Raw genomic sequence first — 13,734 nt, 5'->3', positions numbered from 1 at the left:
TTGTTAAAGTGGGAAGGGTCCTTTTGCAGGTTCTTTACATGATTTGGATATTTCCTCTGCCATGTCAGTGTGTCACAGGTGCCTTATTTTCTTCAGTCAAATTGCAACACGCTTTTCTTGACCAGGCAATACAGGTAGAGATACTGCTGCAATAAAGTGGGACTGAGAGTTTATTCTTTGCTTCCTTGCCTATAATTTCCTTTTTGATCATCCTGGTCGTGCAGGATTGCTGGCTTGGTTCCAGGGCAGAATTGCAGTGTTGTGGGCAGAGGTCAGGTGAGGCACAGGAAGCAAAGAGCTGTCAGTTGCAGTTTCAAGGACGCTTACCACTGTTTTATGACTGAGATGAAAAGGAGAAATATTGGAGCCTCAGAATGGAGGGGGCAGATACTGCTATTTTCTGCTTTCCTTCTGTTTCCAGACTTCTTAGAGGGGCATAATCTCCCCTTGTTGAGCTCTGCATTACCTCGTCCTTGGGCCAGTGGTTGAATACTAAAATATTGACATTTTTTCTGTAGCCAGCAACTTGCCAAATGCATTGCTTAACCTTTGGTTGTTTTGACTTTTACTCTGCAGTCAAGATACGAAGAACTGAAATACAATATTTTTTCTTTTTTACCTAGGTGTCATAGCAGAGAATTCCCATGCTTTAATGGCCAGCCCTTTTAAAGCATTTTCTCCTCAGCCACCAAAGTTTTTCAAGCCCTTAATGCCAGTGAAAGAGGAACATAAAAGGAAGACCCCACTTGAAAGCCGACCTCTCCTTAGTCAAGAGGTAATCCTTGAAAACCACCTGTTTTTTTTAAATGAGATGGAGTGATTTTGTGTACTTGGCAAATCGTTTGCAGCATACATCTGTTGCAGTAGAATTTTGTAGTTCTCCAGTAAAATTAATCAGGCCGTTCTTTATATGTGGTGGGGTTTTGGTATTTGTTTTTACCTGAAACATTGGGGTTTTTTTTTTTACTTCTTGGTAAGTATTCTCCTTTACAGGGTACTTCTGTTCTATTTTAAAGTAACAGTAACCTGCATTTTTTTCCTCCAGCAAGATGTTGGTGTGTTTTTTCATAGATAAAACGTAATTCTGTGAAACAGTGTTCTAGGGTGGTTATAATTATGACCTTTATTCCTCAACCTAAAACTCTGTTGGGAGGAGCGCATGAGTTTCTCTACCTATTAACTTGAATTTTGATGTACATGTGGCCAGCATGGGTGTTTCATCATGTCTTAATGCCTTTCTAAGTCGCACGCATTTAACGCTGTGGTCAGAGTTGTGGTTTGCGTGATGTGTTGTGTGTCTTAACCTTTGCAGAGCATGCCTTCATCTCGGGTGCATTGTGCTGGCTGTGTTGTGCCTTCAGGAAGTAATGCCAGCAGCATGCCTGTAGAAAGCAATAGCATACGTGAGGAAAAGATTGTAAGTTTTGTACCAGTTTCTGTTATGAGGCTTGGTGGTGGGCTTAGGGCCATTTGGTGGTGGGCTTAAGGTGCTTATGCTACTGCAGCAGAAAAAAGGTGTAATGTGGATATAATCACTTGTGATTGATTGTAACTAATGGTTATAATGAACAATTACTTGCCTGGCTTGCAAATGCAATCTGTCATTGGAACTAACTCAATCGGGTTTTTGCATTTTTTGTTTTTGTTTTGTTTTGGGTTGTGGGTGGTTGGGTTTGTTGTTTTTTTTTTTTTTTTTTTTTGGGGGGGTGTTTTTGTTTTTTATATTCATGTGTGATTTTTCTTGTGGGGTGAGCGGGAGAGGGGAGGCTTTAGTTTTTACAGGGCACAAACGATCAAGTAAAGGGTGCTTTAGTGAACCATGTTGTTGTCGCTCTAATATACCTTGTATGTTACCCAGATTTTGTGACTATATCCCAGAGTAAATGGAATGATCCCATTTGGTGTAAGTAACCATGCATTTAAGTGTGGGTACACTATAAAAAGCTTCTCATTGCCTGATGTGGAAGTAATATGACTAAAATAAGATTGCTGTTCATAATTAACATGCAGCCTGTCTTCATCATAATTCAGGTGGTGAATTGAGGTGGAGGGCTTTTATTTTAATTTTCACCTGCCAAATCCTTTTCTCATTGCTGCTTCAACAAAAGGTGGATCATCATTTCTGCTGTATGATGGACTCAGTTTTTGGGCTGTGGAACATGGCTGTAAATACTTGCTTTAATCAGAGCTTTAGATTTAAAATTCAGAACCTTCAAATTATTTCCCTTAAGTATTTATAGGCGCCTCTTACCACAAAGTGTTAGTGATGGATTCACTATTCAACAGTTATTTTATTTCCTACCGTATAGCCAAGCCATTAAAAGATCTGTTCTGGATTTCTAATGCTATTTTGTAGATTGTTACACCAAAGTATCCTGAGCGTTCAGGTGTATATATTTGAAGCTTGGCTGCTGGTTTTGGGTAGCAGCTGTTTTATTCTCAATCATGTTAATTTTCCATAAGGTAGCTGACATGCTGACTCACACTGAGTCACTGATACAAATAGCATCAAGGTATTTGGAAGACAACATCTTCTAGTAGGTTGAAAAACATCCCTTGGAAACTAAATTGTTACAAAATTTTCCATAGCAACTTCAGGGCAGTTTTAATCCCTTGAGTAAAAACAGGGTCCCACCCCATGCATGCCCTGAATTAACCCAGGCGTTTGCCTGTGCTGTTTTCCAAAGATAAGCAGAAGCTTTTGGAGCTGGAAAAGGGCAACATCCTGCACCAGGCTTTTCCAGTTAGAATGGAACTAATTCATTGAACACTATAAACCTGCTGTAGCCAACAGGGCCCTGGAAAGAGCTGTTTCAGTTCTCAGCTGCTTGCTCCTACCTTTGCACTGACTGCTTCCCTTGCATCAACATAGCTTTTTGTTCAGTTGCATAGTAAGTCAGATGAAGGGAACTGATCCATCCAGCTGACGGCTAGACTACCATGGAGTTATATCTCATTTGGATCTACTCCCCTGTTTGATCACCTCATAGACACTTGAGTGGGTACTGGGGAGGCAGGCAAGAACTAGCAGCCACTACTGGGGAGGTGGTTGAGAAGGCTACTTTGTGTAGCCTTGCCAGCTTATGGCATTGGGTTTATCAAATGATGGCTTCTGGGGGTTTTTTATCGCTTTAAGAAGGAAGCCTTTGTAAGATGTAGGCTTCCCAGGCTACCCTGCGTTTTGCAGAGCTGGAGCAAGCCTATGTTTTAACTAGGCTGGAGTACGTATTTCACACATTTGGATGAGTAGTGCTCTCAGGATGAGTTCAGAGATTACACTAGGGCAAGCATCACAGCTCCACACAAAACTTCAGCTGTCTGCTCTCTGTCTGATTCGGAGTGAAGTTTTCGCTTTATTAATCAATACTGTAAATGATCGCTCCAAGGTACAGAGCCTCATACTCCTAATTAATCACTGGATGATTGGTGTCGCTTCAGGTGTGATGTTCACTTGCATCTTACAGCATGTAAAAAATGCCGTGGAAGTAAAGCGACTAAGCATACAGGAAGCTAGTAATACTAACTAGATTAATGTTCTGCATCTAAGTAAACATAAGAATGATGTTTGGCCTTTTGCTCATGTTTCTCTGGGATCTGTTCTTAACTTTTCTTGAATATTCAAAACACATCTGTCAAAGGAAGAAAAAAAAAAGCAGTTAACAAAAAATACTTTTATTCAGTTGGCTTGAAATAGAGCATTCAACCTAAAATTTCAGACAGTACTTCCACATGCGTTTTAATATTGCAACTCTTTCAAAACAGCATGACATAAAGGCATGTTCTATATAATATGTGAGTACAGTGGAATATGTTAAGGTCAGGTGAAATGTTTTCATATTGAGTATATTTGAATACTGCCTGTAATTAACACATCTAAGGGAGGTTTGGCGAAGAGCAAATCCTCCTAGAGGGCAATGAAAATTGAAGCACCAGTCGTGTAACCACTAAATAAGTATCACTGATTTTTAAATTAGTAAAATGGGAACTAGCATCTTTGAGGTTACTTGAGAGGTATAATTTAGGGATTTGAAAAATTGAATACTTGAACTTTTAACTACACAGTATGTTTGTAAAGCAGGTGTAGGGAAGCTCTTCTGTGTTCTTGCTTACTTTGCTTCTGTTATTGCTAAATCTTGATGTATAGTCTTGTCTCCTTAGTTCTTGCCGGCACATTCTTACTGTTATCAGTTCTTAAATCTGTTTTTCATTATAGTCTTTCTGTTACTTCCCAGGTAGGTGGCTGCAGTTTCTTTACCAATTTTTCAAGAATTTTATCTTTATTTCTGTCAATAGCCTGAGCAGGTGGCTTCCTTCTTTTTTCCCCACATCTTACATCCACAGGAATTTGAAGAACCCTGAAATTGCTTTGTTTCTGGAATTTCCCGATCAGGAAGCTCAAGAGGAGCTTTGAAAGGACATATTTCTTGTCCCCACAAGGGGCACCTTTTCTCTGTCACAAGGAGATGTCTCATCACCTATTTGCAGCATTCTTCACAACCTGTGTTCTAGTAATAAGGCTGCTTCTCTGTACCTTTGCTTTTGTATTTACAATGATAGATAACCCTGAAATGACACACGACTGGCAGCGAGGTTACTTGCTTGACTTTTCCTAATCAAGTCTGTGTGTCTGTAGAGCCATTTCTCAGTTACAGCACCTCTTACCCAGTCTGATTCTGAACAGGGACCCTGTGTGTACTAAGACTTTTTTTTTCAGTCAAATGAGGAATCTTGCAGGATTCGAAGGAGAAACAAAGAACTCTGATATAAAAATGCCTTTTTATTTCAAGTGGATGTTTAGCTAGTATCAACTAGAAATACTTCCTTCATGAAATGCTTATCAGTTTGGAGTTCATGTAATATCTTAAACCCCCTGCATTTGATAAACCCTAGAGTTTGTAATATTTTAAAAACAACAAACTACAAGGTTCTGCATGGAGCGAAACTTACTTTTGCATAAGTAATAAGGGTGAAAGGGAAGGAGTAAGCAGAATAATTGAGAAAAGGTCCCTCAGAGACAAGCAACAGGTATACTCCAATATGCAAAAAAGATGCTTTGCATAATGCTTTAGTGCTTGGAAGGGTATTCATAGTCTCAATAAAGTGAATATTAATTTCGTCCTTTACTTTTAAAGGGACTACCTGTAGATTTCAGATGTAAAGAACAAGATTTTCAATAATAGAAATAATTTTCAATAGTCTTATGTGACATTTGATAACAGTATCACTCCTCTGCAGAGAAAGAAATAATTGCAAAATAAAGCCTTCATCCAAATTCTGTATGAGAAATAACTCTGAAGCAGAGCTGTAAAAACTAGTAAGCAAAGGATGGCGAGCCTTTACTTGAGCAAATATTAATAATCTGAAATCTGGTTGGATTTGTCAGATATACTTAGATAAGCAGAGGCATATTCTTCAGGTACTGATTGCTCTGCCAACAAAAATTTCATATTATTGGAAATCTTGATTCAGCTTAAGAGGCTGTTCTGCATGGTTAATATGACTGAATTATATCTGCTATGAGCTTGAACATTGTAGGAATGAAAATTAGACCTTGTTATAGATAAGGGCCATAGTGAGTAGCAATCACTTAAAAAAATGCAGGATAACAGAAAAGTGAAGTCATTTAGAACATCTTTACAGTTCTTTTTTTAAAAAATCAAATGAAAACTGGGGAAGAAAAACACCTCCAGGTTAGGAGAAAGATCTTGACACATAAGCATGTGTTTCCTAATATATACCTACGAGGATGTTTTGATTAATTGCAGTGCTGAATGGGGCAAGGGGACTGGTCACAATGACTTGGAGAAGGCCAATGTGCTCAATGCCTTCTTTACTTCAGTTGTTATCTGTAAAACTAGCCTTCAGGAGTCCCAAGCCCCTGAGACCCAAGGGAAGGTGTGGTACAAAGACGACTTACCCTTGGTAGAGGACCAGCAGGTTAGGGAGCACTTAAACAAACTGTATGTTTGTTTAAGTAAACATACCCATGAGTGCTGAGGGAGCTGGCTGATGTTATTGTAAGGCCACTCTCAATTGTCATAGCAATTGGGAGGGATACCTGAAGACTGGAAGAGACCAAATATCACTCCTGTCTTCAAGAAGGACAAAGAAGAAAGATTCAGCTAACTACAGACTGGTCAGCCTCACTTCTGTCTCTGGGAAGGTGATGGAGAAAATCCTCCTAGAAAGCATTTCCAAACCCATGAAGGACAAGAAGGTGATTGGGAGTAGTCAGCATGGATTTACAAAGGGGAAATCATGCTTGACCAACCTCAGTTGCCTTCTACAATAAGATGACTAGCTTGGTGGGTGAGGAGAGCGCAGAGGATGTTGTTTACCTTGACCTTAATAAAGCCTTTGACACTATCTCCTATAACATCATCATAGATGGGCTGACAAAGTACAGGTTAGATAGGGAGACAGTGAAGTGGGTTAAAAACTGGCTGAACGACTTGGCCTAGAGGGTTGTGATCAGAGGTGCAAAGTCCTGTTGGAGGCTGGTAACAAGCAGTGTACTTCAGGGCTCAATACTGGAGCCAGTACTGTTCAGCATCTTTATTAATGACCTGGATGATTGGACGCAGTGCACCCTCAACAAGTTTGCAGACGATAGAAGGCTGGGAGAACCAGCTGATACACCAGAGGGTTGTACTACTATTCAGAGGGACCTCAACAAGTTGGAGAGCTGGGCAGAGAGGAATCTCATGAAGTTCAGTAAGGGGAAATGCAAAGTCTTGCATCTGGGGAGGAATAATGGCAGGCACCAGTACGTGTTGGGGGCTGACCAGCTGGAGAGCAACTTTGCCTAGAAGTACCTTGGGGTCCTCGTGGACCAGGGGGGTTGGACTAAATGACCTCAAAAGGTGTCTTCCGACCTAAACAATTCTGTGATTATTCTGACACGTGCAAACTGAACAAACCTGTTTGCTGTATATGTATTTGAAGCTTTGTCGTACAAAGTTATTTGAGCAGTCTTGGCTATTATGAAGTATAGGTAACATTTTCAAGAGGAGGTTTATCTTAAATTTCATGTATTGGTTCTCAATGCATTGGTCATCTGGTTAAGTATTGTGCTTTTCCTTTTCCATTGGTGATTCATGGCAGGCGTCTGAAAGCATCAAACTACTTTAGATATCACACAGGATCTGCCTTGATCAGTAGTTGAAATCCATGCTGCAGATCAAGGAATTCAGAAAAATAGGTGCTTGAGTTCCTCTAAACTTTACGTACTTCCGCAGTTTTCATTTTTCTGAAAATATTATTCTTTCTAGTAGGAATTTGCTGTAAACTAACCATTTTTTAAATGTGTGTGTGTACACATAGATATATGTGTGTATATCTACGTATGTTTATATATGTATAAATATATATGAAAAATTAAGTACTTAAAAAAGCATCCATATGGAGCCCTGCCTGCAGTATTTTATACTGGGGGAGCAGCCCAACCATGTTGCTGAGGTTTTTATCAGATGTATCTTGACAGACTGAAGTCCTCACTGAAGTCCTGGACTCTGTGAAAGACACGTTTATGGGCTGATCACAGTGTATCACCACTCATTATCAAAGGGAAATTCAGGGAGGTACCTCCAAATTCTGCCAGGTGGGGCAGCGAAAGGGGAGGTGCTGATCTGCTCTCCCTGGTGACCAGCGATAGGACACAGGACACGGAATGAAGCTGCATCAGGGGAAGTTCAGATTGGACATTAGGAAAAGGCTCTATACCGAGAGGGCGGTCGGTCACTGGGACAGGCTCCCCAGGGAAGTGGTCATGGCACCAAGCCTGTCAGAGTTCAAAGAGCGTCTGAACAATGCTCTTAGTCATCTGGTTTAGTTTTAGGTAGTCCTATGAGGAGCAGGGAGTTGGACTCGATGATCCTTATGGGTCCCTTCCAGCTTGAGATATTCTATGACTCTATGACTTAATTTCCCTCCAAACATGTACATGTATGCATACAAATGCTTCCTTGAAGATTCACTGTAATAATTGATCCTTTTGCCTTTATTTTCAAACATCGTGAATGTGTTCAGGTGTGACAGCTAGGGGTAATCAAAATTATTTAGCCTCACTGGGATCAGATTAATAAAAAATCCCATTGTGCAGGATAGTTTTTAATAATCAGTGTTGCAGTGGAGACCCTGTAAGGCCTCTTCCATTCATATTTATGTTTATCTTGTTAGGTGGTCAATTAGCTCTGTAGAATACCTTCAATAGGTTTAATTAGTCTAAATCATGGGAAAAAAGTTTATAATACATGGCTTTAAAAAACTGATGAAAATACGTAAACATATAACTTTCTCATGTTGTGAGCTTTCCTTATGTCAAACTTCATTGCTTTGTATTTTCTGAACTATTTAGAACTTATCTTTATTTTCTAAAAATTGAATAGCTCAGTGTAGTCAGGATATGTTCCCAGCAGCTCTTTTCAGAGGTGTCTTCCATTCTTCAGTTAAAGAATATTAAATGTATATATTTCTCCATGTTCAGAAAGGAAAAAAATCAAGGAAGGCTGGTTTATTTTGAAAACTTTATTGTCACAGGTTCCTAATCCCATGCAACTCTCTCTTCTTTTGCAGGACTCTGAGGAGGAAGACAGTGAGTTAGAGGCCATTAATAAGAAGCTGATAAGTCCACAAAGTTTTCAGAATTTCCGGCCTTACGTACCGGAGGAGTTTGCTGACTTCAGTGTTTACAATGCTAGCCTGGAGAACAGGGAATGGTTTTCTTCTAAATCAGACTTCATGAGTTCACGTGTTCTTGAGAAAGAGGTATCCCGCAGCCCCACCACTAGCAGTATTACTAGTGGCTACTTTTCCCACAGTGCCTCTAACGCTACCTTGTCTGACATGCTTGTTCCCTGTAGTGATAGCACAGACCAGCTAGCCAGTCACACGAAGGAGCTGGACTCTAATGATCCCTCAGGATCATCTCTTGCACATGATTTAAGATCTTTGAACAAGGAATGTCGAGAGTCAGAAAAGGAGTTAGCGAGAGAAAAGTTACCTGTGTTACCACTGAAAGAAGACAGTGCCTTAACGGAACAAGCACCACTGTCCCTTGATGCCACTGACAAAGACTCTCAGCAGTTACCCAGAGCTGGATCATTTTCAGCTTTAAGTTCCTCGGATGGCAAAAATACCTGTCATACAATTGAATTTTCGGCACGTGAAGCAACAGTTGAGCACACGACGGACATACTAGAAGATCACTCCTTTACAGAGTTCATGGGTGTCGAAGATGGAAAGGACTTTGACCATTCGACAGCTCCGCAGTCGTGTTCCCTTGTGTCCTCTAATGGAGTGAGCGCCTCAGAGTTACCCCAGAGCACTGACGAGGAGCAGAGCATGTGCGTGGGCCAGCTGAGCTCTGCAGCAGCAGCAGGCAACCAGCTTGCAGATGCTGTGGAAAGCCCTTTCTGTTCTGTACTGGTAAAAGAGACTTCAGAGCGTGAGACTTATCCTGATACTTCCGTAGATGATTTTATTGGGAAGGACCACTTGGATGGTTCCGATTGTGAAGAAGGTGCTTCCGCAGATCAAGCCCACGTCTTGCCAGGCTGGGTGGCCGTGGGTGAACAAGTCTGTGTTGGAAGTAATAAGATGGGCACGGTGAGATACGTTGGAACGGTGGATTTTTCAGCTGGAATCTGGGTTGGAGTTGAACTAAATGTTCAGCTGGGTAAGGCTAAATATGTTCTGGGTAATCTATGCAGCTAGCGTCATCTATTTTTAAAGTTGCACTACAATCATATGCTGTTCAGTCCTGGGAGGTACCTCCAATTTCATGTAAGCTTGGTATTTGATACACCCAGTTCTAGGCTTTCTATTTATAGGGATGCTTTGATTAATTTTTAACTGTCTTAAAGCCCTGTTGTTCTTGCTTTATGCAGAATAATGCTTTTGCATGTTGTGGTAGTTCCCGTTGGTACCCATCTATTTTAGAAAAACAAGCAAAGCCTAAAAATGGCAGATTTTTTTAAAATCAGCATGCATGTTCGTGGGCAGTACTAACAATGGACATCACTTGTCAAATAGGTTTGCTGTCTGTAGCTTTCAGAGACTCCCCCACCCCCCCACCCCTCCCCCGGAGAAAGCTCAATTACAGAGCACAAGTTTTCTTTAACTTCAATTCGGTGGGGTCAGAAAAAGTCAGTGCTCTGCAAGTGTTAAGAGACTCCTACAGAAATGCTTCAGATCTTTTAAAAAGATTATGTTTTTAGTAATTTAATAGATATTAACACTGATACTAGAAGTTTCTCTGGCAGCTAAGTTTTAAGCTTTGTAAGCAATCGGTTTTGAGGATAGTTTATTTTGTAAAATGAACAAACGTTTGGCTCTTTAAACTGTTAGTTAACAAAGTAATATTTTAGGAAATAATATTTTTGGTCATAATTCAAGGCCTTCTTTCCAGGTTTTGTTCTCCCTAGTGTATGGTATGCATCTGGCTTCATCACTCAGCATTAACAATCTTGACTCTGACAGATAGCCAAAGATACTTACACTTCGATGCTGTAATTGTTATGTGCTAATGAAAGTACCAACAATTAATTCTGTGCATTTATTTTCATTGAAGGTAAACACGATGGAACTGTAAAAGGCAGAGAGTACTTCCACTGCAAACCACGACACGGTGTCTTTGTTCGTCCTGGGCGCCTCAGCAAAGCACCAGCTTCCGCAAGGAAATGGAGTAGCACTTCACGGTCTCAGGCATCTTCCACTTCAGAGAAACGGAGAAGTTCTGTGCTTCAAGGCTCATCATCCACTCCTAAAACAGGAGAAGTCCTCTGCCATTCAGGAGATGCAGCGGCTTCTGCTTTTTCTAGGAAGCAGGAAAACAGGAAATCTTGGATTAACTAAACTGCAGTATTTTTGCACTTACTACACGCGTCACTGTGTAGAAAACTTTATGGATTTTTGAAGCTATTGTACATTTTAATCTGTCCATACAGAATGTGTATTCTCTAGAGTCCCTGACTTAATTCTCTAATTTTTTATAAATAATATATATATTTTATATATATATATGAATGTGTATCTATAGTTTGTCTGCCAGCGAGCAGATACGGCTGCACACTAAAATACAGTTAAAGCTGATCTGTAGATAACTGAGGTACTGGACTATTTGTTATGCAACAACTTGGGAGATATATTTTAAACAACAAAAAGTATTTTATTGTGGAAAAAACAGGATGTAAATCCGTATTTGGGAAAAAAAGCTACGGTTTGCTGTTCTTAATTACCAAAGAACTTGTTTTAGACTGACACATTTGCTGTTTATATCTTTCTATTGTCAATGTTTTAACTGATAACTTGGTGCCATGTTTCTTTTAGTCACTGGGCACCGTGCAGCCTTATGTTCCGTGTTTAAGCACACTGAAATATCCAGCTGCTTCGTATTTTTTTGTCTTCCTAGAGGCCTGCCACTGTGCTGACTTGGCATTGGATTGAAACGACTAACAATGCCTGAAGCTATACGTCTGGCATTTCATGTGTTAACATAAGACAGCCGGGCAGTTTGACTGCAGGAACAGTATTACTGCAGGGGTGTGAGAAGACAACATTTTGGGGTTTTTGGGGAGGGTTTTGGTTTTTGGGTGCGGGGGGGAAATGGGGAAACAAAGAAGCAGTAAACGGATCATGACTGCAGACTTTGCACTTGTTACTTGCTGGTTATTATCAAGATGAAATAGAACCTGCTAAAGTAATTTTAATCTGTAAAGTTTATTTTAATAATGGGAATGATGGAGGGATTTATGTCTGGTGCTCATGAATTCCTAAGAAGGTTGTTCCACATGTAGATACTGTAGATGCCTGTACAAGCATTCTGGATATTTGTAAAGTAACATGGTAAAAAATGAGTGAAGTGAATGGCCTGCTGTATCTGTTCTTCTTTGTTTCTTCGCAAGTGAATGATTGAGATACCTGGGACCTTACTGAAAAGCTGCTGTTCTTTCTTTGATTGTTGTGTACAGTAAGCGGACTCTCGTATTTTACTATTTACTGTAAAGAACTGTAATTTATATACTGCCATACTGTATTTAATTGGTACAGACCTATTGTGTGTTAGAATACAGACTGTTTACTTGGGATTTAAAAAAAAAAAAAATGTTTTGCTTGTATTTGGTACAATTAGGTTTTGTGGTCAAATAGTAAGCTGTGTCTAGCTGACGGTGCTCAAATGCAAAGTACTTTGTAAAAATGCCAAAGGACAATATGATTGGAGTGGAAGACTGCATAGCATTAACCTGTTTTAACACTGACCAGTTCATGCAGAGTTACGAGGAGAATAGCAGCCCCTGTAGATACACATTCCTCACTGGCTGCTTTCCCCTTCCTTCACAGGAGGGGGAGCAGAGCTGGGGAACTCCTGCCAGAGAATGGCATTATGTGGGTCAAGGGGAGACAGGACAAGTTCCTGGAAGATGGACAAGACAGACTCATTGCTAAATATGTAAATGCCTCAGCTGAGTACAACACAGCTGGCAGCTGGGAGGGTAATGTGCTGGGGGGGCAGCGGTGAAAGCGGGGGGGGCGAAGTTCAGTGTACTCGCCCTTGACATAGCTTTGGCTCCTCTGAGACAGGATTCTTACGCGTTACTTGATTTTGGTGGAAGGAATATCTTTGCGGAACATTTCATACTTCTGGTGCCCACCTAGAGTTGCTCTCGCTGTGTTAATGATACTGCTGCTGGAGGAAATTACCGTAATAGAAAAAATGCCTTATGCAGAAGTATTTTATCAGGCACAAATGATCCTAGAACACTGCCAGGTACCTACACCTAGCACCATGTTAATTTTAGATGTCACTTTAATCTTTTTATAATGCTTTTAAGAAAATACACTCTCACGTGTGTGTGTGTGTGTATGCACATATTTGCATAAACATATTTGTCCAAGGCCACTACAAACAATTTTGAAAGCTAATGTGGCCATTTTCTTATGGCAAAGATCCAGTATTTACACCAGGTTAGCATCAGTCAAACTAGGCTCTTCGTGGTTTCAGACCTTTGAGAATACAGAATGCGTGATTGCTTAAGAAACACCGGAATAATTTTGCTTCTTGGGGTTCTTCTTTGCAATCTATACATGCCAGAGAGACCTAAACAAGCCAGCCTCAATTTGTGCTTATTTTTAGCATAACCTGTGCTGTCATGACTTCTGTTATTGTTGAAAGACCTGTACTTTTGCAGACCTCGCGTGTTAACGTGCCTGGCCCGGGTTTAAAGTTAGGAGGAGCATATCTAATGACTGCAAGGAGGTAGTGTGGAGATGCAAGCATTTTAGTTGGTGTGCCCCTCAAACTCTGGTACATAAACACAGAAGCAGTTTTTCTATTGTGGTAATGTTAGGCTAGTAGTTTGCTGTCTTGAACTTTGTAATCAGTAGAATAATTATCTGATTTTGACCATCAGGATAGTTACAGTATTGAATGAGATCATGCTGGCCTTTATCTTGTTTTCTGAATTTATTATGTGTTGTTTTTTCAAGTGTACAGGCCTTTATGGAGATTTAGCCAGAGTGTTCAGGGAACAGCTGCTACAGTCCAGCAAGCAAAAGCACAGTGTTTATGAGTACTGCTCACTGTCTCAAATGTTCCCCCACAAAAGGCTTCCTTCATGTTTGCAACTGGAGGCAGAATATTACATGCTGTTATGATGTAAGTAACAAGAAGTGCCACGAAGCAGTGTAATGAATGAAACGTGGCCTGCAAGCCCCTGGGAGCAACCTCAGGGTCTT

General features: G+C 40.4%; 1 protein-coding gene across 6 annotated transcripts in view; it reads left to right on the top strand.

Annotated features, from left to right (window-relative positions):
- Positions 1-12,500, top strand: part of KIF13A (kinesin family member 13A) — a 120,477-nt gene extending 107,977 nt beyond the window's left edge. For 2 of the 6 annotated variants that reach the window (XM_072853338.1, XM_072853337.1), the window contains 4 exons: positions 624-775; positions 1,313-1,417; positions 8,575-9,676; positions 10,571-12,500. In XM_072853338.1, the coding sequence (XP_072709439.1) occupies positions 624-775; positions 1,313-1,417; positions 8,575-9,676; positions 10,571-10,854 (1,643 nt within the window). In that variant the 3' untranslated portion in view covers positions 10,855-12,500. Of the gene's footprint in view, positions 1-623; positions 776-1,312; positions 1,418-8,574; positions 9,677-10,570 lie in introns of those variants that run through there. The other 4 variants (XM_072853340.1, XM_072853342.1, XM_072853343.1 and 1 more) reach the window with 4 other exon arrangements.
- The last annotated feature ends 1,234 nt before the right edge of the window (positions 12,501-13,734 follow it).

The sequence above is a fragment of the Ciconia boyciana genome, chromosome 2 (genome assembly GCF_034638445.1).
Source record: "Ciconia boyciana chromosome 2, ASM3463844v1, whole genome shotgun sequence".
In the NCBI taxonomy this organism is placed as follows: Eukaryota; Metazoa; Chordata; class Aves; order Ciconiiformes; family Ciconiidae; genus Ciconia; species Ciconia boyciana.
The sequence above is the reverse complement of the archived record's forward strand: the minus strand, read 5'-3'. Positions and strand labels throughout refer to the sequence as shown.